Source organism: Talpa occidentalis, unplaced genomic scaffold (assembly GCF_014898055.3).
Source record: "Talpa occidentalis isolate TD23 unplaced genomic scaffold, MPIMG_talOcc4v2.1 talOcc4.5, whole genome shotgun sequence".
Classification (NCBI taxonomy): domain Eukaryota; kingdom Metazoa; phylum Chordata; class Mammalia; order Eulipotyphla; family Talpidae; genus Talpa; species Talpa occidentalis.
The window spans coordinates 45,305,756-45,332,281 of NW_023604861.1; the positions used below are offsets into that span (position 1 = coordinate 45,305,756).

General features: G+C 32.5%; 1 protein-coding gene across 3 annotated transcripts in view; it reads left to right on the forward strand.

The window, feature by feature from the left end:
- The window catches only part of CDK8 (cyclin dependent kinase 8), a 95,420-nt gene that overhangs the window by 61,810 nt on the left and 7,084 nt on the right, over nucleotides 1–26,526 (forward strand). For all 3 annotated transcript variants that reach the window (XM_037527061.2, XM_037527060.2, XM_037527062.2), the window contains 5 exons: nucleotides 12,230–12,287; nucleotides 14,666–14,797; nucleotides 21,607–21,750; nucleotides 24,131–24,200; nucleotides 24,984–25,056. In XM_037527061.2, coding sequence (XP_037382958.1) covers nucleotides 12,230–12,287; nucleotides 14,666–14,797; nucleotides 21,607–21,750; nucleotides 24,131–24,200; nucleotides 24,984–25,056 — 477 coding nt within the window. The remainder of the gene's footprint in view (nucleotides 1–12,229; nucleotides 12,288–14,665; nucleotides 14,798–21,606; nucleotides 21,751–24,130; nucleotides 24,201–24,983; nucleotides 25,057–26,526) is intronic.

Genomic DNA, 26,526 nt, shown 5'->3' on the forward strand with positions numbered 1-26,526 from the left:
TTCAAATAAAGATATGTTTAAGTGACTCAATGTAAGAAAAGTTTCCAAGTCTATTAACCTGATCAGATTGAGTTTGGTGGTTTTTCTAAACCCAATCAAATAATAAAACATGAAGCAACAAAATCTTATTTGAATACATTTTGTGTGCAAGCCAAGGTTTGATTTCTTAACAGTGTCTGAACTCCTTTCTCTGAAAAGATAGTTCTCCTGGGTTGAATAAAGTACGTTAACAATGCCATGAGAAAATTTCACTAACAGTACCCATGTTGTGACTCTTTTAAGGACATCCAATAAGTTAATTTTCTGTCTGGCCTCTTTCAATATAACTGATTTTTTTTTTTAATGAAACTTCCTAAATTTAGGGATGGTTTTCTTTGGCAGTTTGTAAAATAAATTGCAGAATCAGTTATCTTTTACTAGGAAAGGTTCTGTGTAAAAATTTACTTTAAAATTCGCAAATGACCATCAAATTTACTGTCAAAAATATACATGCTAATGTTTGTGAATTGAAATAAAAACTGACTCTACAGTCTGACACCAATTTCTCCTTAAACTTCTTTTCCAGCCACCCTAGAGGTTGATTTGCCTGCTTGAGTTTCCTCCCTTCATCTCCAATGTTTGAAATTCTATTCATCCTTCAAGTTCTGCTCTATCTCCCTTCCCACACACACACTTTCCCCACCCAGCTATTAATCACTCTAGCTAGAAGTAAGAATGTTTACATGGAAAATGGCACAGCAGTTACTTTGAACTACCCATGGGGCACTTAGTTTTAGTAGTATGTTCTTATTTGATTTTAAGTTCCTGAAGGCAAATTCTATGGCTTAATAAGTGTTTTACCCCTCCCAGAGCCTAGCAAAATATGTTGTAAATGTACAAAGTATTGCTTAAATGTGTCCAGTGAATGAATTAGCTCATTTAATGGAAACAAAGTGACTTCCAAGGTTGTTCTCTATAGGTTGTTTCTAATATTGTCTGTATCTACGGATGCATACATACTCTTGCATTTTTTTAACCATCTTATTTTCTTTGCTGTGATTGACAGAAGTGGGAAAGCACTGAACAATTTTTCTTTTTTCTTCATATGACATTTTAAGTCCTTTTGTCAGCCTTCCTCATTCTACCTAAAAGAAATCAACTTGCCAATCAGTTCAAAGACCATTCAGCTAATGATACTGATCTGTTGATCTCTTTTATCTCACTTTTCCTCTACCCAATATTTTTGTTCCACCCAGTGATACCTGTTTCCTGACTCATTGCCAGTTTGTTCCAATGTTCTCTTTATGTCATTTATATTGTCCTTTTTTTCCTTTAATTTTAAGGTTTTTGGCATCTCCATCATAGTTCATTTACATTTCTCCTTTTTAAAAAAACACCTTGAAGTTAAAGCTGCATAAATTTTTCTGTAACTGTAGGTATAGGGACCATAACTGCCTCTTCCTCAATATAACAACAGTTCTGAATTTGTGTATTCTGCTTTTATACTACATTTAACTACTAACAATGTAAATAATTTTTTGCTAATAGTTGTTCATTTTGAATTTTCTAGTACAATCAATGTCACCTGAATTTTTATGCTTTTTGATGAAATTATTCGTGCAGCATATTAGACAGACCATACAAATGGTTTACACTTAAATCAGACTCTCAGTATTAGAGATTTGGACTTGTGGCATATTCCCTAAGAAACTTACTAGAAGGTAAAATAGTAGTTAATATGACTGGTTTATTTGCCATTATTTTTATTCAGTGTGTGTCAGCTCTTTGTATGATTATTCATGTGTTAAATTTTTAAAAACCTGATGTCCAGATTTCATATTGCCTCAATGGTTTTATCATAGTGGTAGTTAACATGAAGCAATGAGGTACTTAGAGTTGTATTTTCTTTTTAAAAAATACATATTTATATTAGATGTGTTATATGTAAATATATTTACATTATATATAATATATGTGAATATATTCACATTATATATATTTTTATATACATTATTAATGAAGTACCATTATTTTAATTTTTTTCATGACGTAAGATTTCTCCCCTTAGGTGTGATCACCATAGTTCTCACACCACCAAAGCACCTACATAGTCCTCCTCATGCATTGTGCTCTCCTCACTCCCATTTTCTCCCATTCCCCTTTTATCCCCCACTCTCTCCCTTCCTGGATGCCTCAGATCTGTGTTCAGCTTTCAAGAGTTGATTTGAAAGTTTGTCTTTGTCTAATCCTTTGGCTTCTCTATATTCTCTATGTAAGTAAAACCATCCAATATTTATGTTTCTTCTTCTGGCTCACTGCACTTACGAAAATCCCTTCCATATCCATCTATGTGACCTAAAAAGCATGAGTTATATTGCAGCATAGTTTACTTAATAGTATATTCTACTTAGTGCAACAGAATGAAAATACAACACTAAGCTTTCGGTGGCCTGCCAGCTGGAAGAATACCCCGAGGAAAATTGGAGTGAGCTCCCAAGATCTCACAGAGCCCCAGCTGCCATGTCCATCAACCAGTAAGCACCCACAACAGTTTCAGTAAAGGACCCACACATAACAAAAGCCCCAACTACAATAGAGAAAACCCAAAGCAAAGAATGGGGAGAAAGAAAAATACAACTGGCCAATCAAGTCCCCAGGGAAATTATGTATCACAGAGAAAAAAACAAAATCCCAGAACCAAACCACAGAGATTGAAGAGCATTATTATCAATCAAAGAAAGAATTGAAAATTGCAATGATTGTGAAAATTTTAGTCATGGAACAATACAAAGCAAACAGAGGAAAACAATTCAGAGATATGCAAGAACACAAAAAAGCAAGTGAAAGCAATGAGAAACAAAATCTAGGAACAGAAGATCAGAATTGAAATCTTAAATAAGAAAATAATTGTATTGCAGGATACAGGAAGATCAATGGAGGAGATGAAAAATTCTGGAGAAAGTCAAGGAAGCAGAATAAACTAAATGTAAGATCAAATCACTGAGCTCGAAGATGCAAGTGGGGAAAGAATGAAAATAGAAAAAGAGATATACAAAGGGGAAAAATGAAGCAACATTTCAAGAATTATCTCACACCATGAGGAAAGGAAATATAATAATCATAGGCATCCCAGAAGGAGAAGATAGAAGGGAACTGAAAAATTATTTAAAGAAATATGGAAGAAAACTCCCTAAATTTGAAGAAGGAGCTGAATATACAAATTTAGGAAGTTAAAAGAACACTAAGTTACCTCAACAAAAGGAGACCCACAGCAAGATATATAGCAGCAAAACTTCTAGGAGTCCAAGACATAGGGGAAAAAAAAAAACAAAGCTGATGGGGGGGTGGGGGGAATTACCTATAAAGTAACCCAGATTAGGTTACTCTCAGATTTCTGAAGAAGCACTATGGGCAAGAAGTCAAAATACTGCAAGATTAAAAACTTTCAGCCAAGAATACTCTATCCTGCAAAACTCTCCTTCAGATATGAGGAATAACTAAAGTTCAGGCAAACAGAATCTTAAGGGGTTTGCAACCACTAAACCCCCCTACCAAGAAATATTAAAAGGAGCACTAGTGTTAAAACCAAAGAGAATATTAAACACAAAGAACTAAACAAGCAAATAGAATCACAAAACAAAAGGAAAATTGCAGTAATGGACCTTTATATATCAATAATGACACTAAATGTCAATGGACTGAACTCACCAATTAAAAGACTTTGAGTATTGAGTTGAATTAGGAAATAGAATCCAACCTCCTGCAGCTTCTAGAAAACACACCTAATTTCCAAGGATAAACACAGACTGAAAGTAAAGGGATAGAAAATTCTACAAGCAAATGGCACTATTTTTTTTTTTAAATCCGATAGTGTTCCTGTCCTGCAGTTTATTTCTATTATATTGAGTAACCTGGAATCACTTGTTGGGGTTTTAGCTGTCCTTGGGATAAAGGATGAAATTGGTTTCCTAGCACCTGTTAAATTAGATCAAAATCTCCCAATGAGGGCCTCCCCTGGTGGCGCAGCGGTTGAGCGCTGGGCTGCGAGGCTGCCTGCAGCCTCTGCAGCACGGGTTCATTTCCCGGGCTCTGGCCAGGGTCCCACAAAAAAAACAACAACAACAAAAACCTCCCAGTGAGCCATTGACGCAAACTCAGTTTAAATTTATCAGGTCATCTTATTATGTATTGATGGTAGCATGATGAATTATTGGGATATTTTGGATCTGACTCTTTATTTGAGTGAATGATTTCCTGGTTTGCCAGTTTTACTTACAAATATTAATATTTGCTCATGATTATATAGTCAGTTGGTTTGTTTTTTCAGGTGTATTTTCTTATTGTTTGCTGAACTCTTTTACTAGTGAGTAGAAAAATTGAATAGCAAGTTAAATGCCTTGATTCTTGTTACTTGGGGAACTGTAACAGCTGTACTACTGAATTTAGGGGTTTTTCTTTTAGACTAGGGATTTTTAAATTGTAAATTGTAAGCCATAAGAGAGTCAGGAAATCAGCCAGTATAAGCAACCTTTTTCTTTATTTACCTTAATGAAGTAGAACAGAAACAATATGCAGTGCTTCATATTAAGGGTAGCTGTTGAAGCTTTTGTTTCAGTTATGTACTTATATGCAAATGTGATTTGTAATATTAAATAATGTTCTTCCCATGGGTTGTGTTGAAAAAGGCTTGAAAGCCACTGCACTATACTATCCCCAGATGGTCTTTGGGGTTAGAAATTAGGGAAAGAATGTTTAGATTAGGAAAAGAGAACCTTAAGGGAAAAAAAATTAGTTATATCCTTAGAAAATACTCTCAAATAAAAATACTTTGTTTTATGTGAACTTCTTGACATTGATAATAAAATCATTTTGAATAGCAGCAAACTTTTAGGGAATATATTTTTCTAAGCAGGGCTTATATATGAGTAGAAAAACTTAAGGCAAATTTACTTTCTTCTTTAATAGCTTTCTAAATTGTCTGAATAGTTTGCAGTTAACACATGTTGCTATTGCAATCAAAATAAATGCTCATCTGGACTATAAAATTGAGGGAAATGTCTGTTATTAAAAGTTCACACATAATATTCCATGTGGTCTAATATACTTGGTTTAATGTTAGTAAAATTAAAAAAAAAAAAAAGGCCAGGCATACACTTTCTTTTTAAAGAAGATTTTTTTAAAGAGTTTAAGATAGTATTTTTGAGTGATCCATCCTAAAAATTCACGCAAAGTAAGAATTGTCTGATTTTAAAGTCTTCCTAAAAAGAGGGGCCAGAATATTCTTTAAAATTAAATGAATGAATAAATAAACAGAAAGAACCTCGATTATCCTTGTGTTGGAAAAGGCAAAAACAAATTAAACAGTCTAAAAGAAGGGAACTTTCATTCTCAGCCTCTGTTCTTTTTGCTCCTCTGCGCTTTAGCTTCAGGAAATGAGTGTTGAGAACATATTAAGTATGTTTCTTTAAGACTGCTTGGAAGAAAAATGCTATGTGATTTTCAGTTTTAACCATTGCTATTATTTGAGATTTGCTACATTTATTGGGAATTCCAAGGAATTACTTGATATCTTGTTTGTTTAATTGTATAGTTAATAAAACTGTAATTATAAAATTATTATCTGTAAAATTTAGGCTTGAGGATAAAACGTGTTTTATTGATAACTGGTGAAGGCAAATGGAAATTAGGTTTGAATAAATTTTAGTTCACATTACAAATATTGTGCTTATTCTAAAGTATGTTTACTTAAATGACCAAGTAGGCTGTTTTCCTCTAGAAAGCATTTGTAAACACTGCTGGTTTCTTAAGATATGCTTCATTTGCTTAATTTTGATAATGATATAAAAACATACAAAATGGATTGCATTCTATAACATAGTTGAAAATAACAAAAAAGTGGTCTACTCAGTTTTACTAAATGGTAAAACTGTAGATGTCATACATGTTTTTATATGGGCAGAGTGCAAGTTAATAATAAAAATATTGTTATTTTGGGCCTCCCCTGGTGGCGCAGCAGTTGAGCCCTGGGCTGCAAAGCTGCCTGCAGCCTCTGCAGTGCCCGTTTGATCCCTGGCCACTGGTGAGGGTCCCACATGGCACAGCAGACCTCTCCTGCCACGCCCGCTGCTCCCCTCAGCAGTGTATTTTGTCAGTCTGCCTGTTCTGTTCCACACTCTGGCTCTGGTGAATTCTCTCACCCTCCCTCGCTTCTGACTGTACCCAGTGCTTGTATAAATAAATAAATAAATCTTTTAAAAATATATGTTGTTATTTCATTTGCATATTGCTTTTAGTCTACTTAGATGTTTTTTTTAAAAAGAATTTAATGTTATGTATTTGAGTGATCCTAAAATTGACTCAAAGTAGAGAATTATCTGAGTTTTAAGTTAGATATATCTGTTCTGTTTTTCACAGAACTGATACATCATTATGTTATTTACATAACTGCTCCTATATTTATAAACAAAATTTACTATCATCCAAAGCAGTGTGTTTCCTAATGATAAAGGACTGATCACAAAAATATACAAAGAGCTGATGAGACCCAACAAAAACAAAGTAAATAATCCAATCAAAAAATGGGCAGAAGAGCTAAAAAGAAACTTCTCCAAAGAGGAAATGCAAAGGGCCAACAGGCATATGAAAAAATGTTCAACATCACTTGTAATCAGGGAAATGCAAATCAAGACTGCAATGAGATACCATCTCACACCAGTGAGAATGGCACATATTAAAAAACTAACAACAACAAATGTTGTCGAGGATGCAGAGAAAAAGGAACTTTCCTGCACTGCTGGTGGGAGTGCAAACTAGTCCACCCACTGGGGAAGGCTGTGTGGAGATTGCTCATTCTGCTAAAGATAGAGCTGCCATATGATCCAGCAATCCCACTCCTGGGTATTTATCAAAAGGATGCAGAAACATTAATTCAAAAAGCACCTGCACCCCTATGTTTATAGCAGCACTACTTAGAATAGCTAGGCTATGGAAACAACCCAAATGCCCAAAAATAGATGACTGGATCAAGAAGATGTGGTACTTATACACAATGGAATATTACTCAGCAATCAAAAAAGATAAACTCATGCAATTTGCATCAACATGGATGGAACTGGAAGGGATTATGCTCAGCAAAATAAGCCAGGAAGAAAAAGAAAAATACCAGATGGTATCACTCATAGCAGGAATTTAGAAAACCTAAATAAGGGACCAGGAAAAAGACTAATTATAATAAAGTAAAAATCAAAATCAACAAGCAACTATAAACCAGAGACTCAATACTTGGGGTGGGGGGAGTAGGATGAAAACCAGGGGGGTGGGAATTGTATGGGCACTATAACCATGATGAAAATGCATACATTGTACAAAAATGAAAAACGATGTAAAAACATATTAAAAAAAAAAAAAACCCACAAAGCAGTGTGTTTCTAAAACAGAGCTAATTTGGGGAGGTTTCGTTTAAAAAACTTTGAATAATATTATACACAAAAATTCACCAAGCTTCTTCCTACATCTAATATATACTGTAGCCTTATTTAATATGATGTTAATTATGAACACCCATTTTTTTCCTTTTGACATTTTTTTACTTTAGCATAAATGCTCTGTCTACAGTCAAAATACCAAGAAATGGTTTTTCCAAAGTTTTAGAATTCTCTGAATTTATACCCTGAAAAAGCATGCAAAAATTGATGTTTCTATCTCATAAGAGTCAGGCCTTAGAGTATTATATAATTTTCTAGAGATCTTAAAATTTGTCAAAGTAATTTAATCTCCTAAAAAGAGAACATATCAGATAATATTTTCTCTTAGTTAAAACTATTGTCTAAATTTTTCGGAAGACACTGGTGCCCATTGCAACATATTTTTCATTAAATCTTTTTCAGATTAGCAACCATATCTCTTGACTAAATATAAGCAAATGAAATAAATAATAGGGTAAAAGCCAGTCTTCTTATAGTAGTAAGCATAGCAATAAGCCATGTTTTAAAGTCAGTTCAATATAAAAGTTCAAGATTTTGTATAAAGTTTTGTCAGTGCTGTAATAAACAGTATTTTTTTTTTTAAATTGAGTGAAACTCTGGTTTCCTCAGGTGTAATTAGATATTAAATCAGCAATAGTTAAATTAGCTATTAAAAATATGCCTTTATTCTATCTTCAATACATCTGACTTACTTTGATATAGTATCACTGTTATAATTACTTATGTCTTTTTTTATCATTTGATTTATATGTAATTTGACTCCAGATTTATATCATGGCCTAGATAAAACACTCTTAAGTAGGGAGATACTCTGAGGGTTCCTATCACTGTTCTTAAAAAGATGTCTGAATTTATAAGATTAGTTGCAACTGTGTATTTCTGGTCTATTCAATTCACAGATGTGTAATTCAGGTCGGTAACAATTTAAAATGCCTATTTTTTTTTATGCATTCAAGAATTGAGGTGTAGGCCAGAAGTGTGGGAGGTGAAAGGATTCAACAGAGACAGTGTAGGGGTCAGTACAGGCAGATCCACTGAAATACATTTCTGAGGGGAGCAGTGGGGCAAGACAGGAGAGGTCTGCTGTGCCATGTGGGTTAGCTCCCTGGCCAGGGATTAAACTCATGCTTTGGTGGCTGCCTTGATAGTGCTAAGACTTTAACCCCTGCGCCACTAGGGAGATCCCTAGAAATAAAATACTATGTGAGAAAAATCAGCAAAAGAAAATACAAAAGTGGTTGTTAAATCTGTGTAGTGAATTATATTTTCATAATCACATTTGAATAAATAAAAACTTTCTGCAAGACCATGTATTTATATCCTAGTTGGAAAAAAATTTTTTTTTAAAGTATCACAAGTTTTAACGCAAACTGCATGAAGAAATTGTCACTATTCTGAGAACTCTTTATAAGCCAGAAGTTATTTCACCTTAAAGGCATCACTTTATTGTCATTAGGGAGAAGTTTTTTGCTTATCATAAAATTAATTTTGTTACTTATAAGTCCCAAGCATTGTCAATAGGAAGGAACATCAATTGAGTTAATGTCACAAATGGGGGCTGGAGGGAAGACACAACCAATAGAAAACTATAAGATAGTAAAAGTAATATGCAAACATCTAGATTTGTCAAGCAGTTAATACTTGGGAAGACAGGACACAAAACTAGTACTATTCACTCATACTACCAAGTAATATAAATTAACATTGTTTAGAATAATAGTTGAAGTAGGGTGATTTTCACATTAAATATAAATTGTATTCACTTATTTTTTAAAATTTGATTCAATTCAATGGGCTCTTCTGAAAACTAAAAGATTTTTGATATCCTATCTGCCTCCTTAATAGTTCTTTAAGGTGTATCTGACATTCTTATTATTCGATTTTCTCATCTTCTTTCTCCTTCTTAACCCTTCTTTCTACTTGTAAAAGGGACAGTCCCTTACGTAGTGGGCACAACAAAAAAAGTTACTTTTTTTATTTGACACTTTAGCAAACTCTGATTGAAGTACATATTAAAACCACTGCTTTACAAACATACAGTTACATCAGTCATACTTGGAAAAATAAGTTTTTGTGTGCAAGAAAACATACACATATATTAATATATGTGCAGATATTTATTAGGAAAAAACCAGAATTTTCCGTGCCTAGAAATTTAAGTTCATTTCTACTGCCACAGATCAAGCGTCAACTTTTCTGTTGACTCAGTCTCCATTTTGCCTTGATACGTATAAAGAGTCCACTTTCATTTCACCTCTAGAATAAAAAGTTATTTCATTAACGTGAAAACTATGCCACCATTCTCCAATTTCACATCTATGTCAGATATCTCTGATTGACAATGGCATTTTTCTCATCTGTCCAGTTCCTGGTCTTTCTCAAGACAGAACTCTTTATACTTCTTACTTTTCTAGAGGAGTTATTCTCTTAAATGAAACCAAGTTGCCACTCCTTCTGTATGCCAAAATCATCAGATTACTATTTCCCCATGTGACAGATTCTGAAGGACAGAAAGCCTCTACTAGAATGCTTATTTCTACAATATCAGGTTTGTGCTTTCGGAAATATCAGTGACTTTTTTGGGAGCAAAGCAGAGAACAAGAAATGTCATGAGACTAAAAGAAGGACATACTCTTTTAAATGTAAACTTTTTTTTTTTTTACTCAGTTAAGCAAAACAGTAATAAGGATATTATAGCTTCAAACAGTAGTAGCTCATTGATTTATTTCATTGTTCAGCAGGCAACAAAGGGTGTTCTATAGTAATTGAGAGAGCATGAGATCTTTTCCACTCCAGCCAGTATAGAAGGACGAGAGATGTGCCCATGGGTACCTGTGCTTTTACTATGTGTGATTAAGCACTCAGTGCTAGAAAAATCCATCACACATAAAAAAAAATTAACCTATTTGTATGTCTAGAGGAGGGAATGGGGTGTGGTAGAAGAGTGATGGGTGGTGAAAAAGGGTTTCTCAATTTAATTGTATGTTACCTTATAGTTTAAATTGTTTATATTCAGAGTGTTAATACATCTTGCATTAAAGGGGAAAAAATCAGATTTTACCAAGTAGCTCAAAAGAAGGGTCCTTGGGGGTAGAAATACTGGCATGGCAATGACATAGTTGAGAAAGGTCTAATCACAGAACTGAAAAGATGTGCAGTGGTAGAGGGTAGGGCTGGAGAGGTTGGTGGGAACCAGTTTACAGATATGTTACATCCCCTCGTAAGGACTTTGTATCTTATTCACAGGTAATGAGGATCAATTTAAAGTTGAAGTAAATTTTAATAGTACTAATAAAGCATAGCAAAAGCTTGCAGTTTTTGAAAAGGTTCATCTATACTTCTGTCATTGTTTTGTTCTTCTAGTCCTACTCATAGCACTTTTTTTATCCTACTTGTAATCACCTTCTGTTCTGCCATTTTCACCTAATCTCCTTGTAATAATTTTACATGTTATTGTGGAAATTTTAAGCTAAGGAGTGATGTGATTAGTTTTATCTTTTAGAGAGGTTAACCATGGCAACAGTATAAAATATGGATTTCACGGGAGAGTAGGGAATGTGTTGAAGAGATAGGAGATCCTGCCCTAATGAAGAGAGTTTTAGCGCAAACAAGTAAGGCCCCTCCTAATCCCCCATTGTGAGTTGAGAACAAGCTTTCCCCTCAGCCAAATTGAATGCTGCCTGATGCTTCTTGGAAAACCCTCCTCTGGAAATTTTAGTCTTTGAAATTTATGTACTACCATTTCACCAATATCCTTTATTTATGATGGGGATAAAATATAATTCTGATTTTTTAGTAGTTGATAAAATAACATAACGTAAGTTACTTTTGTTAGTAATAACGGGGCTATTACTAAATCTGGTTAGGGAAGAAATGGTGACCCCTGTAAATAGCCTTCATTAAAAATCTCTAATTTCATTTTAAGCTTGCTTTGATCAATATGTGAAAGGCAGTCTAGTCTAGTTTCACTTTTGTTTATGAGACTGGTAGAATTAAAATCAGATCAAGTAGAAAGTAGGTTAGCAGGGTAAGTTTTAGGGATTACATTTCCCTCTCTTCTGTCTCTCATCCTCTTCCCTTCTTTTCCTTATTAACCCTTCTTTCTCCTTGTAGAAGGACAGGCCTTTCATAGTGTACACAACAATATCAGATTTTAGATAACAGTTAATTCTGATTTTAGAGATTTTAAACCTGTTTGAAATACTTTTATAAAATCTGTTTATTTAAAAATAAAAACCTCAAAAATATTCAGATCATGAAAATTTCCTATACCTTTGCCAACTCATTTAGAAAAGACTATTAAATTGATATCTCTTATTTGTTTGAACTCAGATCTGCATGCTTTGGTGTCTCCAAAAACTGATTATCAAGTGGCTCCTTCCTGATGATTAATTTACTACTTAGTGTTAAATCATCTTTGATGATTCTTTTTCCTTTAAAGTTGCAGGACATTTTATATAGTTGGAAGAGTAAAAAGGACCCACATAACTTTTTATCAGTTATTCCACGTAATGAAACATACTGATAAAAGGACCAAGAAAAGCCTTAACTTTCCATGGAGAAAAGTACTGCCATATTTGGGCATTCATTAAATTTACATATTGCTTTGCATATGTACATGTAAAGTTTCTTGGGTGACTTCCTGTGTTTGATTTTAATTTTTGAGTGAGATTTTTTTAAAGGTGGATTTGTGTTATATTGGCATATTGTCTATTTTAAAGAAACACTACTGTCTACTGAAAAAAAACACTATTTTGTTTCCACAGAAACCTGCTAATATTTTAGTTATGGGTGAAGGTCCTGAGCGAGGAAGAGTAAAAATTGGTATGTTACATCTTTGATAAGTCACAGTGTAGCACTCTTTTAAAAGTTGCAAGGCAGCTTTATCACTTCTAACTTTTGCTGTAACATGTATATATTCATATAGTTCCATATGATCATTTTTAAAGAATATACATTAAAAGCAAAAAATGTTTTACTCTTGAAGGATGTCAGCCGATCTTTAGAAACTGAAGTGTTCTAATTATAAAATAAGCCATTCAAGTATCTTAGAAACTCCTGCCCTCATTAAAAATAGCCCATAGAAGTGAGTGGCATTCGTCCATGTTAGAAACCTGCATTGCCTTTAGTTACAGAGGCATATAGCATAACAGTAATTATATCATCAGTTCTATTCAACTGAGCCAGATTAGATCAAAACGTATGCCTCGGTTGACTTCATCTGGATTAGAAATTACAAATTTGGAAAACCACTGAGGCCAGATAGGTACAGAATCTTAAGTTCTAACAAGCCCATCTTATGGTGGGCCTTTGCTGATGGGGGAAAAAAATTATCAAGCATTCTTTACCTTTTGTGTTTCATAATAGCTCCACTTTCTTATATATCAAAGCAAAAATTTACTCATATCTGGTCTGATAACCTACTAAAAATAGAACTAAATTTATCCTGTTTTTTTTTTTTTTCATTGTCATTTCTAAGTTGTGTTTGTCCCATTTATTTAGTTTGTTCTGTGTGTGGGTAGAAGAAATGTTGTAACTAAATTATATTACTTTAAAGGTAACAGGATTGTGGGAATAACAGTCAATAGTTTAATAATTCCTGATTTTAAAATTTAATATGAATTAGAATTATCAGCTTATTTGTACCATTTTACCAACAAAGAAAAACATATGGTGTGCCTCACCCTTCCTCCCAGGTACCCCTGCAAATCCCCCAAATCTCACTTTTTACTTCTAACAAAAACTCTACAAATACTCTTTTATGATATAAACTTTGCAAAGTTTTTAGTAGTGGGAAAATTTGATGCACCTCAGAGTGCTACTCCTGGTGATTGGCATCCTTTGAGAGCCAGCCCCTGTCAATACTTATCCTAGTGTTAGGGGGAAAGGATGTCGCAACCCGTTTTATATCGGGGCTGCTCTGTAACACTAATATCAACAAATGTCTATTAAATCCTTACATGTGCTTTCCATCCAGTTTGGTAACAGTTCATTTTGGTGGCATCAAAATCAAATTTAAGTTCAAAGCACGTGAAGTATAAAAACACCCAGCCAGGCAATAGTTACAGATGTGTTTTTTTCTATAAGATTTTTGGGAAATTTATATATTAAAATCTAGTTTGTATTTATACTTCAAAGTAATGTGTATGATGTTGGCAGGTTTGGTTGATACTAACAGTTTAAAGCATTCATATGTAAGAGGAAATACTCTTCTCTAAGCCAGTATTTAGTAATCTGAGTCATGGTTTTAATTCTTTGCCAAATTTCTTTTTTTCTTGTTTGTTTTTTTTTTTTTTCCTTAGCCTCCACAATTAAGTAGCTAAACTAGGGCCTGCTTCATTTAAAAAAATGTATGAGAAGAGTAGAAACTAAACAAATGTTGGGATGAATCTTAACATTTTTGAATTGGTGATGTGACAGTGATTGTTCATATTTGGCAAAATATTTGTATAATGTCATTATTCTTGATATCAAAAGTAGAGAGATTAAAAAAACACAGTTTTACCTTTAAGAATATTGTGGTTTAGTAGGATAAACAGCATGACTGAATAACTACACATTAAGCACTGTATCTCACCACAGCTCCAACACTGAGATAGGAGTTTATGACTTTTGTCCAATCATTAACTTGTTCTAACCTCAGTTTCCTCATTTGAGAAAAGAAAATGATTGAATTATATTATCTTTAAAGTCATTTCCAGTTTAAAAATTACTGATTCTTTTTAAATTGTTAGTAAAATTCAACCCAAATAAATGGGAGGAAATAGTAGTGTTAACATCCTATATAATCAGTGTCTAACTACCCTAATGATTAGGCGTATAGATGCAAATAATAGAAAACTTAACTCCAATCCAGTTTCTCAGTGCTTGTGAGCACTAAGTTGAATGGAAATGCAGCTTAACAACCTGTCCCCAGCCATTGGTGGTATAGCAGATGGAAAGAAATCTATGCAGAGCAATAGGGTCAACTATAGCAGAGCCTATCTATAGCCCATTTAAAGTGCTGAGTGACAGTAGTTTGCAAAGAATGAAAATCTTAAGCTTGTTTTTTATTTAGACTTCTGAAAGGGGTGAGATATTTTGTAGACTTTTTCTTCAGAATTCACATTTTCATATCTTACTAAATAATGGTATAACTAGAGTAATCAATTAAACTTGTAAAAAATCTACTTACTCAATATTATTTTTATTCTATTTTACAGCTGATATGGGCTTTGCCCGACTATTTAATTCACCTTTGAAGCCTTTAGCAGATTTGGATCCCGTAGTCGTAACATTCTGGTACCGAGCCCCAGAACTACTTCTTGGAGCAAGACATTATACCAAAGCTATTGGTGAGTAGAATTAATTAAAATATCATGACATTTCAAAGTTACTTTGTTACCATGAAATAGGCATATTTCTTTGTATTTTAAAATCAAATAATATAGAAAACTATGAGTATGAGCAAAAACTAACAAAATCACAATACCTAAATATTTTTTAAAATTTTAAGTAAATGGACTCATTCTAAGCATTCTAAGTGAAAAGTATTTTAAAAATAATTTTACTTGATAAGAGAAATAAAGCACAGCAAAATTTGCAAGTCATTGAACTTCAGACAAATGTTTCTTTCAAAACCAAAAGAAATACTAGCCTCTAAAAGATCCCCTTAAAGTTAAGGAAAAAAAGATTATGGGGAAGAAAGGTAGGGTTTAGAGCCTTTTGATTCACTTTTCAATTTGTGATAACATTCATTACCTCTCCATTATGAAGATTAGGAAATTAGTTTTCTTATACTTATCCACCTACTAGCCTCTCAATTTATAAGCTATGTCAGTATCTTTATCATTTTCATTATTATCATTACTTTGTCAACGTTTAAAACATCTAATTTCTGTTTGCAAACCTTAATGCCCACTGTTGTTTATACTTAATTTATACATTGTAATGGATTCAAAACTCAATTGCTGCAGCCCTTTTACCACAATTTTCCATTACCAGTATCTTTATTCTGTTTATTTTATTTGGTTGAATTTTATCATCAAATAGTATTTTCGTATATGTTTTGCCTTTTTTTCTCCCGTTCATCATTTGCCTGTTTTCCTTACATGTTCTGTGTTCTCCAGGATAGTTTTAAACCCACTTTTCTTTTATTGATCACACTTGTTTATTTTTGTCTTTTTTCTATTCTGGACTGCTTTCTTTCTAGTTTTTTTTTGGGGTTTTTTGTTTTTTTTTTCCTCCTGGGGCAGAGTTATTTTAGGATTCTGTATTTCATCCCTTATTTTGCTACAGCTTATACTCAAGTAACTTCCTTCTGAAGGGTATCTTAGAGTAAATTTTCTAGTACTTGTCAAGTACACCTTTATCATACTGTGTTGACAGGGTTTTAAGTTCTAGTTACAAAGTACTTTTCCCTCAAATTTTGATGATGCTCCTTCATTGTCTTTCACCAGTGTTTGTTAATGAAAAGTCTAGTGCCAGTCTTACTCTCTTTCATGGGTAGATTACCTGGGGCTTTTCAATTCTTTGTCTTTCTGAAAACAATAGAATTTGCATTTCACATTGATGTGCAGGCCAGTTGCTAGGGACATTCAATCTGAAGTTCATATCTGGAAAATTCTTTTATACTAGACCTTTGAATTCCTCCTCTTTGCTTTCTATTTCTCTTATCTAAACTGTGGCTAGTCAGATATTGTACTTCTTGGATTGATCCTTCTTACAACCATTTCTCTTCTTGTTTTTCTGCCTTCGTCTTTTTTGTTTCCAAAAACCTCTGATAGTAGTTTTTCATAACATTTCATATTACTTTATGAAAAGAAAACTAGAAAAGAAAACTAAGCAAGGATCTGTAAGGATAGTGAATATGGTCCTTTTAAATCATTTGTAATTTGCTGTATTTTTGGAGTAATTATTTGTGCTTCCTTTATGGACACTGTTTATATTTTCTTGCTTTCTCCCTTACATGTGGCAAGTGTTTTTCAACTATTTGTTGGCCCTTGATTTTCTTTTTGTATTTAAGAATCAGGTTATAAAAAGCTGCTTGGGAACCTTGTATACCTATGGGGCTCATATATTGGCAGATTTTGCTTCAGAGTGATACAGTTAGCTGCCATTAACTGGGGAAACCCTATTTGCCAGTATGTACAAGTCTGCTCAGAGGCCTTCAGATTATTTAGGGGGAGAATATTTCAACATTTGGCCCAAGCTTTGTATAATTGGAAGCCCTCGGGAAGATCCACTGTTGAAACTAAGACTTGTTTTCCTCCAAATGGTATAACGTATTCTTTGCTTGCTTGATTTTTAAATTCCTTCCACCAAACCACCCTTGCTCATACCCCATCTGCCTCCCTCCCCTATCCCTTCTAGTCTTTCCCCTGAAGGAGAAAGCTAAAGACTTTGTAGTTTGCATTGGCAGTTACAAAAATCTTCGTATAGTTGTGTAGTACTAATCTGTGTCCCACTCAACAATAAAACTGTGGATGAGGGCTCTCTTTGGACCACTTTATCCTTCTATCATTTAGAAATGTTTTTATATATCTCTACCTAGAGCAGGACTTGATATGACTAGTCTCTTTATTCAGATGTTGGTCAAAATAATACTACCCCTTTAGAGAGAAATTCCTTCATACCTCAGTATAAAGTAACTACTGTCCCTTCTCCATCACAATTCCATCTTACTGTTTTGATAACAATTGAGCAGTATCTAAAGTCCACTAAATTAGATAAACTTTGTCTAACTGTTCATCACTGTAGGTTAGTGCCTACATGGTACATAGTGAGAACTCAATATTCTGTTGAATAAATAATCTTCCTGATATCGCCTCCTGTTCATTTTATTATAGATTTATACTTATTCACTTTGCTGCTATTTTAATGTACATTCAAAAGAGAAAAGGGGAAATAACTAATCATTCCCCATATTAATCTTGAATCTAGCTTGTCTTTTCTCAAAAAAAAAAAAAATGATAGTTAACTTTATACCTGCTTTGAGGTAACATTTTATTTTATAGAAAAATAAAGGTAGATAAAATTAAGTCAGTTAGAAATGGGAGTTCTCTATAAAATCTGTGACTTTTCTACAAATTTAAAATTATTCCAAAATAAAATATATTAAAAAGAAAGAAAAATAAAAATTATTGAAGCTAGCTCTATTTTTGTTAATACATATTACTACCTAAGTACACATCTAATTTTTTTATGGGTATTCAAAATAAATTTAAGAAATATATACATATATTTGTAAACTATATGATACAGAGATTTTTTTTCCACCTAGAAAAATCAGTATTTAAAAGTAGTGTTACTTGGGCCTCCCTGGTGGCACAGTGGTTGAGCGCTGGGTTGCGAAGCTGCCCACAGCCTCTGCGCACCAGTTTGATCCCCAGCTGCTCCCCGGCCACCAGAGGAGGGTCCCACATGGCGCGCAGACCTCTCCTGCTGCCCGCTGCTCCCCTCAGCAGTGTACTTCTGTCCTTCTGCCTGTTCCGCTCCCCGCTCTGGCTCTGGTGAATTCTCTCACCCTCCCGTGCTTCTGACTGTACCCAGTGTTTGTATAAATAAATAAATCTTTAAAAATAAATAAATAAATAAATAAATAATAAAAGTAGTGTTACTTTTGGTAGGATAGGTAACAGAATATACAAATAAGGAAGTAATTACCTAAATTTAGCTGCTATTAAATGAAAACTTGAGTCTTTGAATTAATTTAAGTAAAAAATATACTGTCACAGACACTTGTGATTTTACCTCATTATCTTTTTCTTAAGAAACATATCTTACAATGAACATAAAAATTTGTATAGCTTGTTATTCACTAGGACATTCTACAGTTCAGCATTTTTAACATAGGACTATCTGTCAAAAACTACCTGTAGTTTGTGTAGATTCCTTTGTCCAAGTGACTTTGTAATTTAGAAGACCCCTTCAGATTTTTCTCTCCTCCTTATCAGCATCAAAATTTTTTGGATAACTATTACATAAACTTTTCAAAACTTAAGAGAAACCAAAATGAATGCAAATAATATGTTTACCTTTAAGGGATCTATGGTCTAGTTGAGAAAACTGTGAATATATGCATGAAATAATTTTGTCATCTTTGAGCAATGGAAGTAACTAAGTAACAATCTGAGTTAGCTCTGTCATTCTGTGTGTGTGTGTGTGTTTTAGCCTTTTTTGGAAAATTGTCTCTTAGTTCCCATTAAACTCTAAAAATTCTATGACTACATAAAAACAACTTTCTCCAGAGGTAGAGAGATCACAGAGGGAACTGAACTAGGTACCAAAGGTTGAAACCAAAGTTGGTGCCAATCCCCTCATCATGGAGATCCCCACCTCCACTTGTCACATGTAAATCTGACTTGGCAAGAGCAATCTTAGAGAACACTTTCCTGTAAAAACACTGTAAAACACTTTCCTGTAAAAAAAATTTTAATGGAGATAACCTAAAATTGCTTTTTTGTCTGAGAGAAATCATACATAAGCTACTTTTAATATATACTTTTAAAAATAGAAAGAAAGGAGTAAAAACTGGAACTTCTACCTAGATTTCAGTCTCTCCCCACACAGTTCCTCCATTTTCTTATGTGACAGTAGTCTAAGTGTTCATTATAGTACTCAACAAATTGCCCACACCATAGTTAAAGCTGTTTACCAAGAGCTTACCTGTCAAGATAGTTGGATTGTAAGCATCTGCGAGAAGAACTTTGTTGAACTCACATGTAATTTGCTGAATACATGCATACATTCATTTTAACAGCATCATGTGGAAGGGTTAAAAATCTGCTAGTGGAGTTTGATGGATTATGTTAAAATGAAGTGGGCTATGAAGAGCAAAAGAACAGAGAGGAAAATCTGAACTCATCTAATGAAAATGTTCCCACCCTCTATTATAAACAGATTTTAGTGCTATGGTCATTTATTCATTTGTATGGAACTACAGCTGAATTATTAAAGCAAATAGAAAAATAATAGGCCAATAAACATTGTACTTCTGAGGACAAAATTTAATTCAGTCTGGATATTTGGTGTTTTTATTTGTTAAACTTTATAGAGATCACTGAAAGAAAGATATCTCTCGTTAAAAAGTGCTTCAATTGTCACTAAAGCAGTCTTAAAAGTTTTACTGAAGTGGGGGCTTTGAAGCTCAGATGTTTTTCCTCAAACAACTGATTATGTGGTATTCTATTAAGTGGGAAATATATAACAAAATAGAATGAGAATTTAGTCTTTTATTGAGATAGAAGCCTGCTAATAGTGTGTATATTGATTAAAACATTATTTAACAAATCTTCCACCCCATTGTGAGTATATGTAGCATATCTATCATTATCTGCTTTGCCTTGTTAACTCAATAGGCACAAGGAAGCATCACAGGTTTTGAGAAGTGAATGGGATTTGACTTAGGCAGGTAGATGAGCAAGAAAGCACTTACTCATGAATTTGGCAATCTGGAAAAAAAATAGGCAATATAAGAAAAGATACATTTACAAAAGTTTAGAAATTTGTCTAAGATAACACCAATTGTTTAAGGATACCTAAACGATTTCTCATCTTTCTTTGCATTTTTATTTTCTTCTTTAGAATTTTTCATAGCTAACTAGAAGGGGGTGATAATTGTGTTTTTTAAATGCTATGAATAGACTTTTAAACAGACCCATCAGCCCTTTTTGTGATTCTGCTTATATTTTGTGTCTTATTTGATTAATATTACCAATCATGTTTATGTGGAGTACATATGTAAAAAAGAATAATAAGGAAATAATTTTCCCATTTAATTTCTGATACTAAAAACAAAATACTTTGACATATTTTCTAATGAGGATTTTCCATTTGGTGTTCTTAGTTAAACTTAATTCTCTAATGTGGGGTAAAATTGATATGCAAGTACATTGTCTCTTTTAAATCACTTCCTTATAGTCAGGTTATAATTTTTAAGTAAACAGATGATTAATTTGTTACTCAAATGTAAATGTAAGATTTGACATTCAATTAGGCATGTATATTACAGTTTTGAAATTTAAAAGCAGTTTCAGTTATATGTAAATTACAGTTTGAAATTACAGTTTCAGTTATATGTAAATTAACATTTCCTCATTCTCTGTTTAAATCACAATTATTAACATGCCTGAACAGTCAACTTTAATAAAATAGTGATTTTCATTTGTTCCTCCATAGTTTGTTTTTTTTAACTGCAGGTTAGGGTTAGACAATTTAGAAACTGTTGAGTGTCTGCTCTGTGCATACCTTTGTACTTAATATAGAGAAGTTAACATTTGTTAAGAAGAGAAATGTAGTTCTTTCAACTTTAAATTCTAAATTGGCATATAGTTCTTTCTACTAATAGTTCTATTGAGCACAAATTGAATATGAATGAAAGTTAGCCTGTGTCTTAAAGTGAGTGAAGGGAATTTGTTGTGTACAGAGAAAACCATTTGACTGGCTCTTACAAGTAATTCTTAGGAATTTATAGCCTTCATATCCATTTTAAAGGTAGTATTTTGCCCATATCTTGTTCTCATTAAATACTTGGAAATTTTGACATTGCAATAATATAAGGGAACACACTGAAAGGAAAATTGTTCAGGTAGAAATGCTATTTCATTCGAATATTTCAGGTCAGGTATTATCTTTTTTTGTTGTCGAATTAGCACCTTACTAAGTAAGTTAAAGAAAAAATAATTCTTCCATAAAGAATTATGCTAATTGTTTTTGGCAATATGCCCAATTTTAGAGACTGTTTTGGTTTTTTGTTTGTTTATTCTTTGTTTAGTTACATTTGGTTTTTTGTTCGAGGTTCCATATGTAGCTTCATGAGCATTTCATAAAGTGATATCTGAGGCATTTAAAACTCATTAAAAATTCAGCTAATAAATTTGATTTAAACTTGGAATGAAGCTACTGGGTGAGATGGAAATATAATGGAATAAAAAATAGGAGTGTGTGGGGGGTGGAAATATATATAAACAATATTCTGTGATATTAATAATTATAATTGCTTAGGAATTAATATGATTTACTAGGGAAAAAAAAGGAAAAAAACACTCCCCGCCAAGATAAAAATGCATTTTCTTTTGGAAAGAACCACTTTATTTTCCTCCTTTCTTTTTCTTTTTTCCTTTCTTTTTTTTTCTATTCTTTTTTTTTCCTTTTTGTTTTAAAGATATTTGGGCTATAGGGTGTATATTTGCAGAACTACTAACGTCAGAACCAATATTTCACTGTCGACAAGAGGACATCAAAACTAGTAATCCTTATCACCATGACCAGCTGGACAGAATATTCAATGTAATGGGATTTCCTGCAGGTACACATTATGTTTTTGTTTTTATTTTTAATTCACTGTTGTTTGAAATTAGATGTCTTCATTGAAAAGATATTTATTTTTAGCTAATGAAAGCTACTCTTACTCTATTCTTTATATTTATGACTTGCATTAATCAAAGAGCCAAAGAAATATTTAAATTTGTAGAGTTCACATATTAGTATAAAACATTTATGGGTTTTCTGAATCTGAGGATTGTCTTTTTGTTTCATTTTGTTTTGTTTTTTTTGTTTTGTTTTGTTGCTTAATGTTTGCAATGATAAAATATTTGCAGTATCTGTATTAGAAAGGTACCTTCAGTTCTTACCAGTGAAAATTATAAATTAAGTATTGTGTATTTTTGTCTGGCAGCACATATAAATAATACTGCCATTACATGAATTTGAATACAAATTTTGAACATTATTTCTAGTTAGGGCACTGTGTAGAAATCACATTATATTGATTAATAGAATTTTTCCTCTGTAACTCTTGTCAATAAGAACACTCTCTAAAATGTGTTGTTAGAATACACAAGATATGGATGAAAGTCTGGCATTTTACAATGATCTTGTCACAATGATTCATATCAGGGAGAACATTGATTAGGTGTCTCATTATGGGTATTAGAGCTCTCCAGCTGTATATCCCAGTTTCTCATTATACCACAGAATGGTAGTTCATTAGACACCAAAAACTCTGCCCAGTGGTCCAAAATAATAAAAATTTGCTTAAAACACCTACAAAATTTTGGCTAGTCAAAGTACTTACTAGAAATTATTTCTTATTAGGAATTTATCTCAAGTGAGTAGAACTTAAGACTTATTTAGAAATATTTGGGAGTTATAATTTCACCTTTCATCTTAAGGGTGTTATCAGTGAATGCAGAATAACTACACAGATACTACCATAATTCAGAATCATTCAACTACTTTGTTGTGATGGGAATTTCAGTTATTCATAAGTATTTACTGTGTACCTGCCTTGTGCAACACTATGTTAAGTATAACATGTTGTTGATGTAACAGACATGATTCTTTGCCCTGTTGGAGTTTACATTGTGCTATTCTAAGTAGAATGTTTATAGGTGTGGTTCAAGTCCATGGAGAATGACCTTTTCATGTTACATTTTCTAAGGTTTCAGGGAAAGGAACAAGACTGGGAGAAGAGAGTAGAAATAGGGAAGGCTTCTATAGAAGATGATTTTTAACGTGTGGTTCAGAAGTTAGGGTACCTTAGAAGGAACTTGAAAAGCAGACATCAGAGTTTAGATTTGATGTGTAAAGAATCCATGATAAGTTCTTGAAAACTAGTAACATGGTTTATGTTATATTTTATAAGATTAATATGGCAGTGGCATATAAAAATTAAAGAGAAGTCACATGTCAAGGAAAGCCGCTGCTTACCTACAAGCAGTACTCTAGTTGTTAAGTGATAATAAGGATGGAGAATAGAGAACAAATTTAAAATATTTTCTAGGAGTGTATAATTAAGAGAAGTTGACAAAATTAGAGAAACTGAAAGCAAGGAAATAGTTAGGCAGAAAATTCCATTTAGGAGTTTAAAAAATACACTTTTTTAATTTACAATATGTGGTATCTGTGGAGGAGAGGTAGCAAATATTTTTACAAGTAAGTTGAAAGAAAAACTAATGGCCATGTAAAATCTGTAGGTGCTATAAAGATACCTGTTACAGTGCTGTGCATCTGGTAAATGCTTACAAAAGTCTGTTGGTAGTAATGGAGAAAGCAAGCTGTTTTGCAAGTATTGTTTGCCAGCAAAAGTATCTGAAGCTTTTTCTACCTTATTTATCTAGTAGCTAGGATTGTTTTTATTAATGTTATTGAAGCTAATCATAGCACCAACTGACTAGTCATCGTCTGTATTCTATTTCAGACAGTTATTATTACTTTGATTACATTGATTACTGATATAAACAATATATGAATAAGGTGAAAGTGAGGCGGGCTATATAAAAGGAAATGCACCTTAAAACTACTTAGGAGAAAGATATACATTTATTGTTGATGAGATTGATTGCTGAATTAATGAAGAAATTTAGTGGGAAAGGGGGAAAAGTGGTTTTAAAAATAAAAATAGAAGTATTTAATAATTTATTATTTATAATTCTCTAGTTAGTCAATTGAGAAAATATATAAAATACATAGAAAAACATTGAGAGATCTAATGCTATACAAAGTGTGGGGAATTTATTTATAGTTCAGGATAAGGTGTTTACTGTAGCTGATCATTCATTTAAAGTCTGTGCTTTCATGGAGGTAAAAAGTATAGGATAATGTAATGAAAATTGAGGTAACCTTTTATTAAAATTCTTGAAAGTAGGAATCTAGATGATATAGGATTTTATCGATATATTCCACAGATAAAGACTGGGAAGATATAAAAAAGATGCCTGAACATTCAACATTAATGAAAGATTTCAGAAGAAATACGTAAGTTGGAAAGAAAAATTGATGCTTTTTTGATTTTTGCCTGTCCAGACTATTTAATAAAAGATTGAATATTCACATAATGGAATACTAAGTAAAATATTTCTCTAATAATTTTGTTTAATATCTTACATTATAATGGTCTTAGTTTCTTATGATGTTTAGATTATCATATAAAGAAAGATAAATGTCTACTTTTAGCAGCTGAATTGAATATAAAAAGAAAACCGTTCACTTCTGTCCATATTTAATGCTTTCTAAAAGCTAGACATGAGTGGAAAGTACTTACCTGTAGTAGTAAGAAGCATTAAACAAACCTTTCTAATAACTACTTTCCTACCTACCTAGGTTGTGCAGAAATTTTAAGCAGGTTTTGTAGAGAAGGAATATTACACTTACTTACAATTCAAGATCAGGTGACTGGGAGAAGTCCATTTTTTCAGACAGACCTTTAACAATTATGTTTTTAAATTTTAAACCTACTGGTAAGACCAAATTAAATTTGGGATTATTATTGAGATGAACGTGCATGTTAAAAAAGGAACTATATAACATCTGCTGTTATTCATGAAATTAACCTTGTTTTTAATCCTGACTAAAATGACTAATGTGAATATTAAATGAAATATAAAATTGGCTTAATGCTATGCTTTTTGTGCTGATTATACTATTTTCAACATGTAGTCCTAATCTAAATGATAAAAGTATTTCTCTTTAGAAAAAAGTTCAGTCCTTGTAAAATTAACCTCAATCTAATATAGATATTTCATAGTATTTTTCTTTCAGGTATACCAACTGCAGCCTTATCAAGTATATGGAAAAACACAAAGTAAAACCAGATAGTAAAGCATTCCACTTGGTAAGCCTTAGAGAATAGTTCTAATGAAATGTATTTCCCTCCCCCACCCCAATACTAATTAGCCCAACCCCGGGTTTATTTGGGTTAATTTATATGGTTACTCAGCACTTTTAAAATATTTCTATGGTAAATGCAGAGTTAGTTGTGCCTACTAGAAAAGACGTCAAAATATTTGTTTTTCCAAACTCTTAATATGATTTGACAGGCTAATGTTTAGTTACATTAGGTTTTCTAATAGGTTTTCTATATTGCTACTCAGTGTACCATCACCACTGAAATTCTAGAGAATATGTTTCTTTTGCAGTTTATTTGCTTGCCTTTTTACCAAGGCTGTTGAGCACTGTTAAATCACATTTATTGGTTTTTATCAATTATCTTAAAATTTTAAAACTTTCAGAGAAAAATGAAAAGGAAAGTAATCCCACTGTTCAGAAATAAGTACTATAGGTTTTGTATTTTAGTTCTCTGAAAGATTGTTTACAAAATTTTAAACTCCCAAGACTTGGGTTTTGAATTCTTTCAGTAATGGCATATTTTATTTCTTATTTCTGGAAGAGTATGAGATACAGTACTTATCAGTGTATACTGGAAAAATGATTATTCCTAGAATATAAATTAATCCATGTACTGTGACGGTAATTTGTAATAAGATTTATATTTGAGTATTGCCAACTTAAATTTGCTTACAATAAAACTTCCACTTTTACACCATAATAAATAATGTTTTCCTATGAAGTTATATAATGTATAAAGGGGGAGTTTGGAGAAGCATGTTGTATTTTGCTTGCCTTAAGATCCTTTCAATCCTTCATTCCCAGTATTTTTATTTTATCAAATGAGTTTGTTAAATGGGAATATTTTTACTTTGACTGGATTAAAGTTTCTTATTATAATACCAGGCCACTTGCAAACATTTCTTCTATTTCTACTTCTCTTTGTGTTTTTTTCTTTTCTTTCTGCTTCTAGATGTTCTACTTATTTTTAAGTCAAGTGATATATCATATATTTCATATCAACACTTTAAAAAGCAGTGCTTAACCTATCATATTGTAACATTATTATCCATATAATGATTTATTATAATATACTTAAAACAGGATCCAAATTAGAAGGTATGTTAGATTCATCAGCATTATGAACTTATTTATTTTAACAAAACAATGATAGTAGTGGGAGGCCAAAATTCACAATTTAGGGAAATTACTCTTCTCCTAATTCATTGCTACTCATTGTAATTTGTGGTGACTCTCACTATCATCACCACTGAAATTCTAGAGAATATGTTTTCCTTGTAGTTTTTTGCTTGCTTTTACCCGGGTGATCTATCTTGGGTGCTTTCTGAAAGCTTTATTATAATTCCAAGAAAACTGTTGAGTGTTTTAAATAACAAAACCATGCTTTTCCTTTCAACTCTGAAAATAAAGTGTGCTTCAACTGAAATATCAGATCATAAAAATTAAATTTAAATCT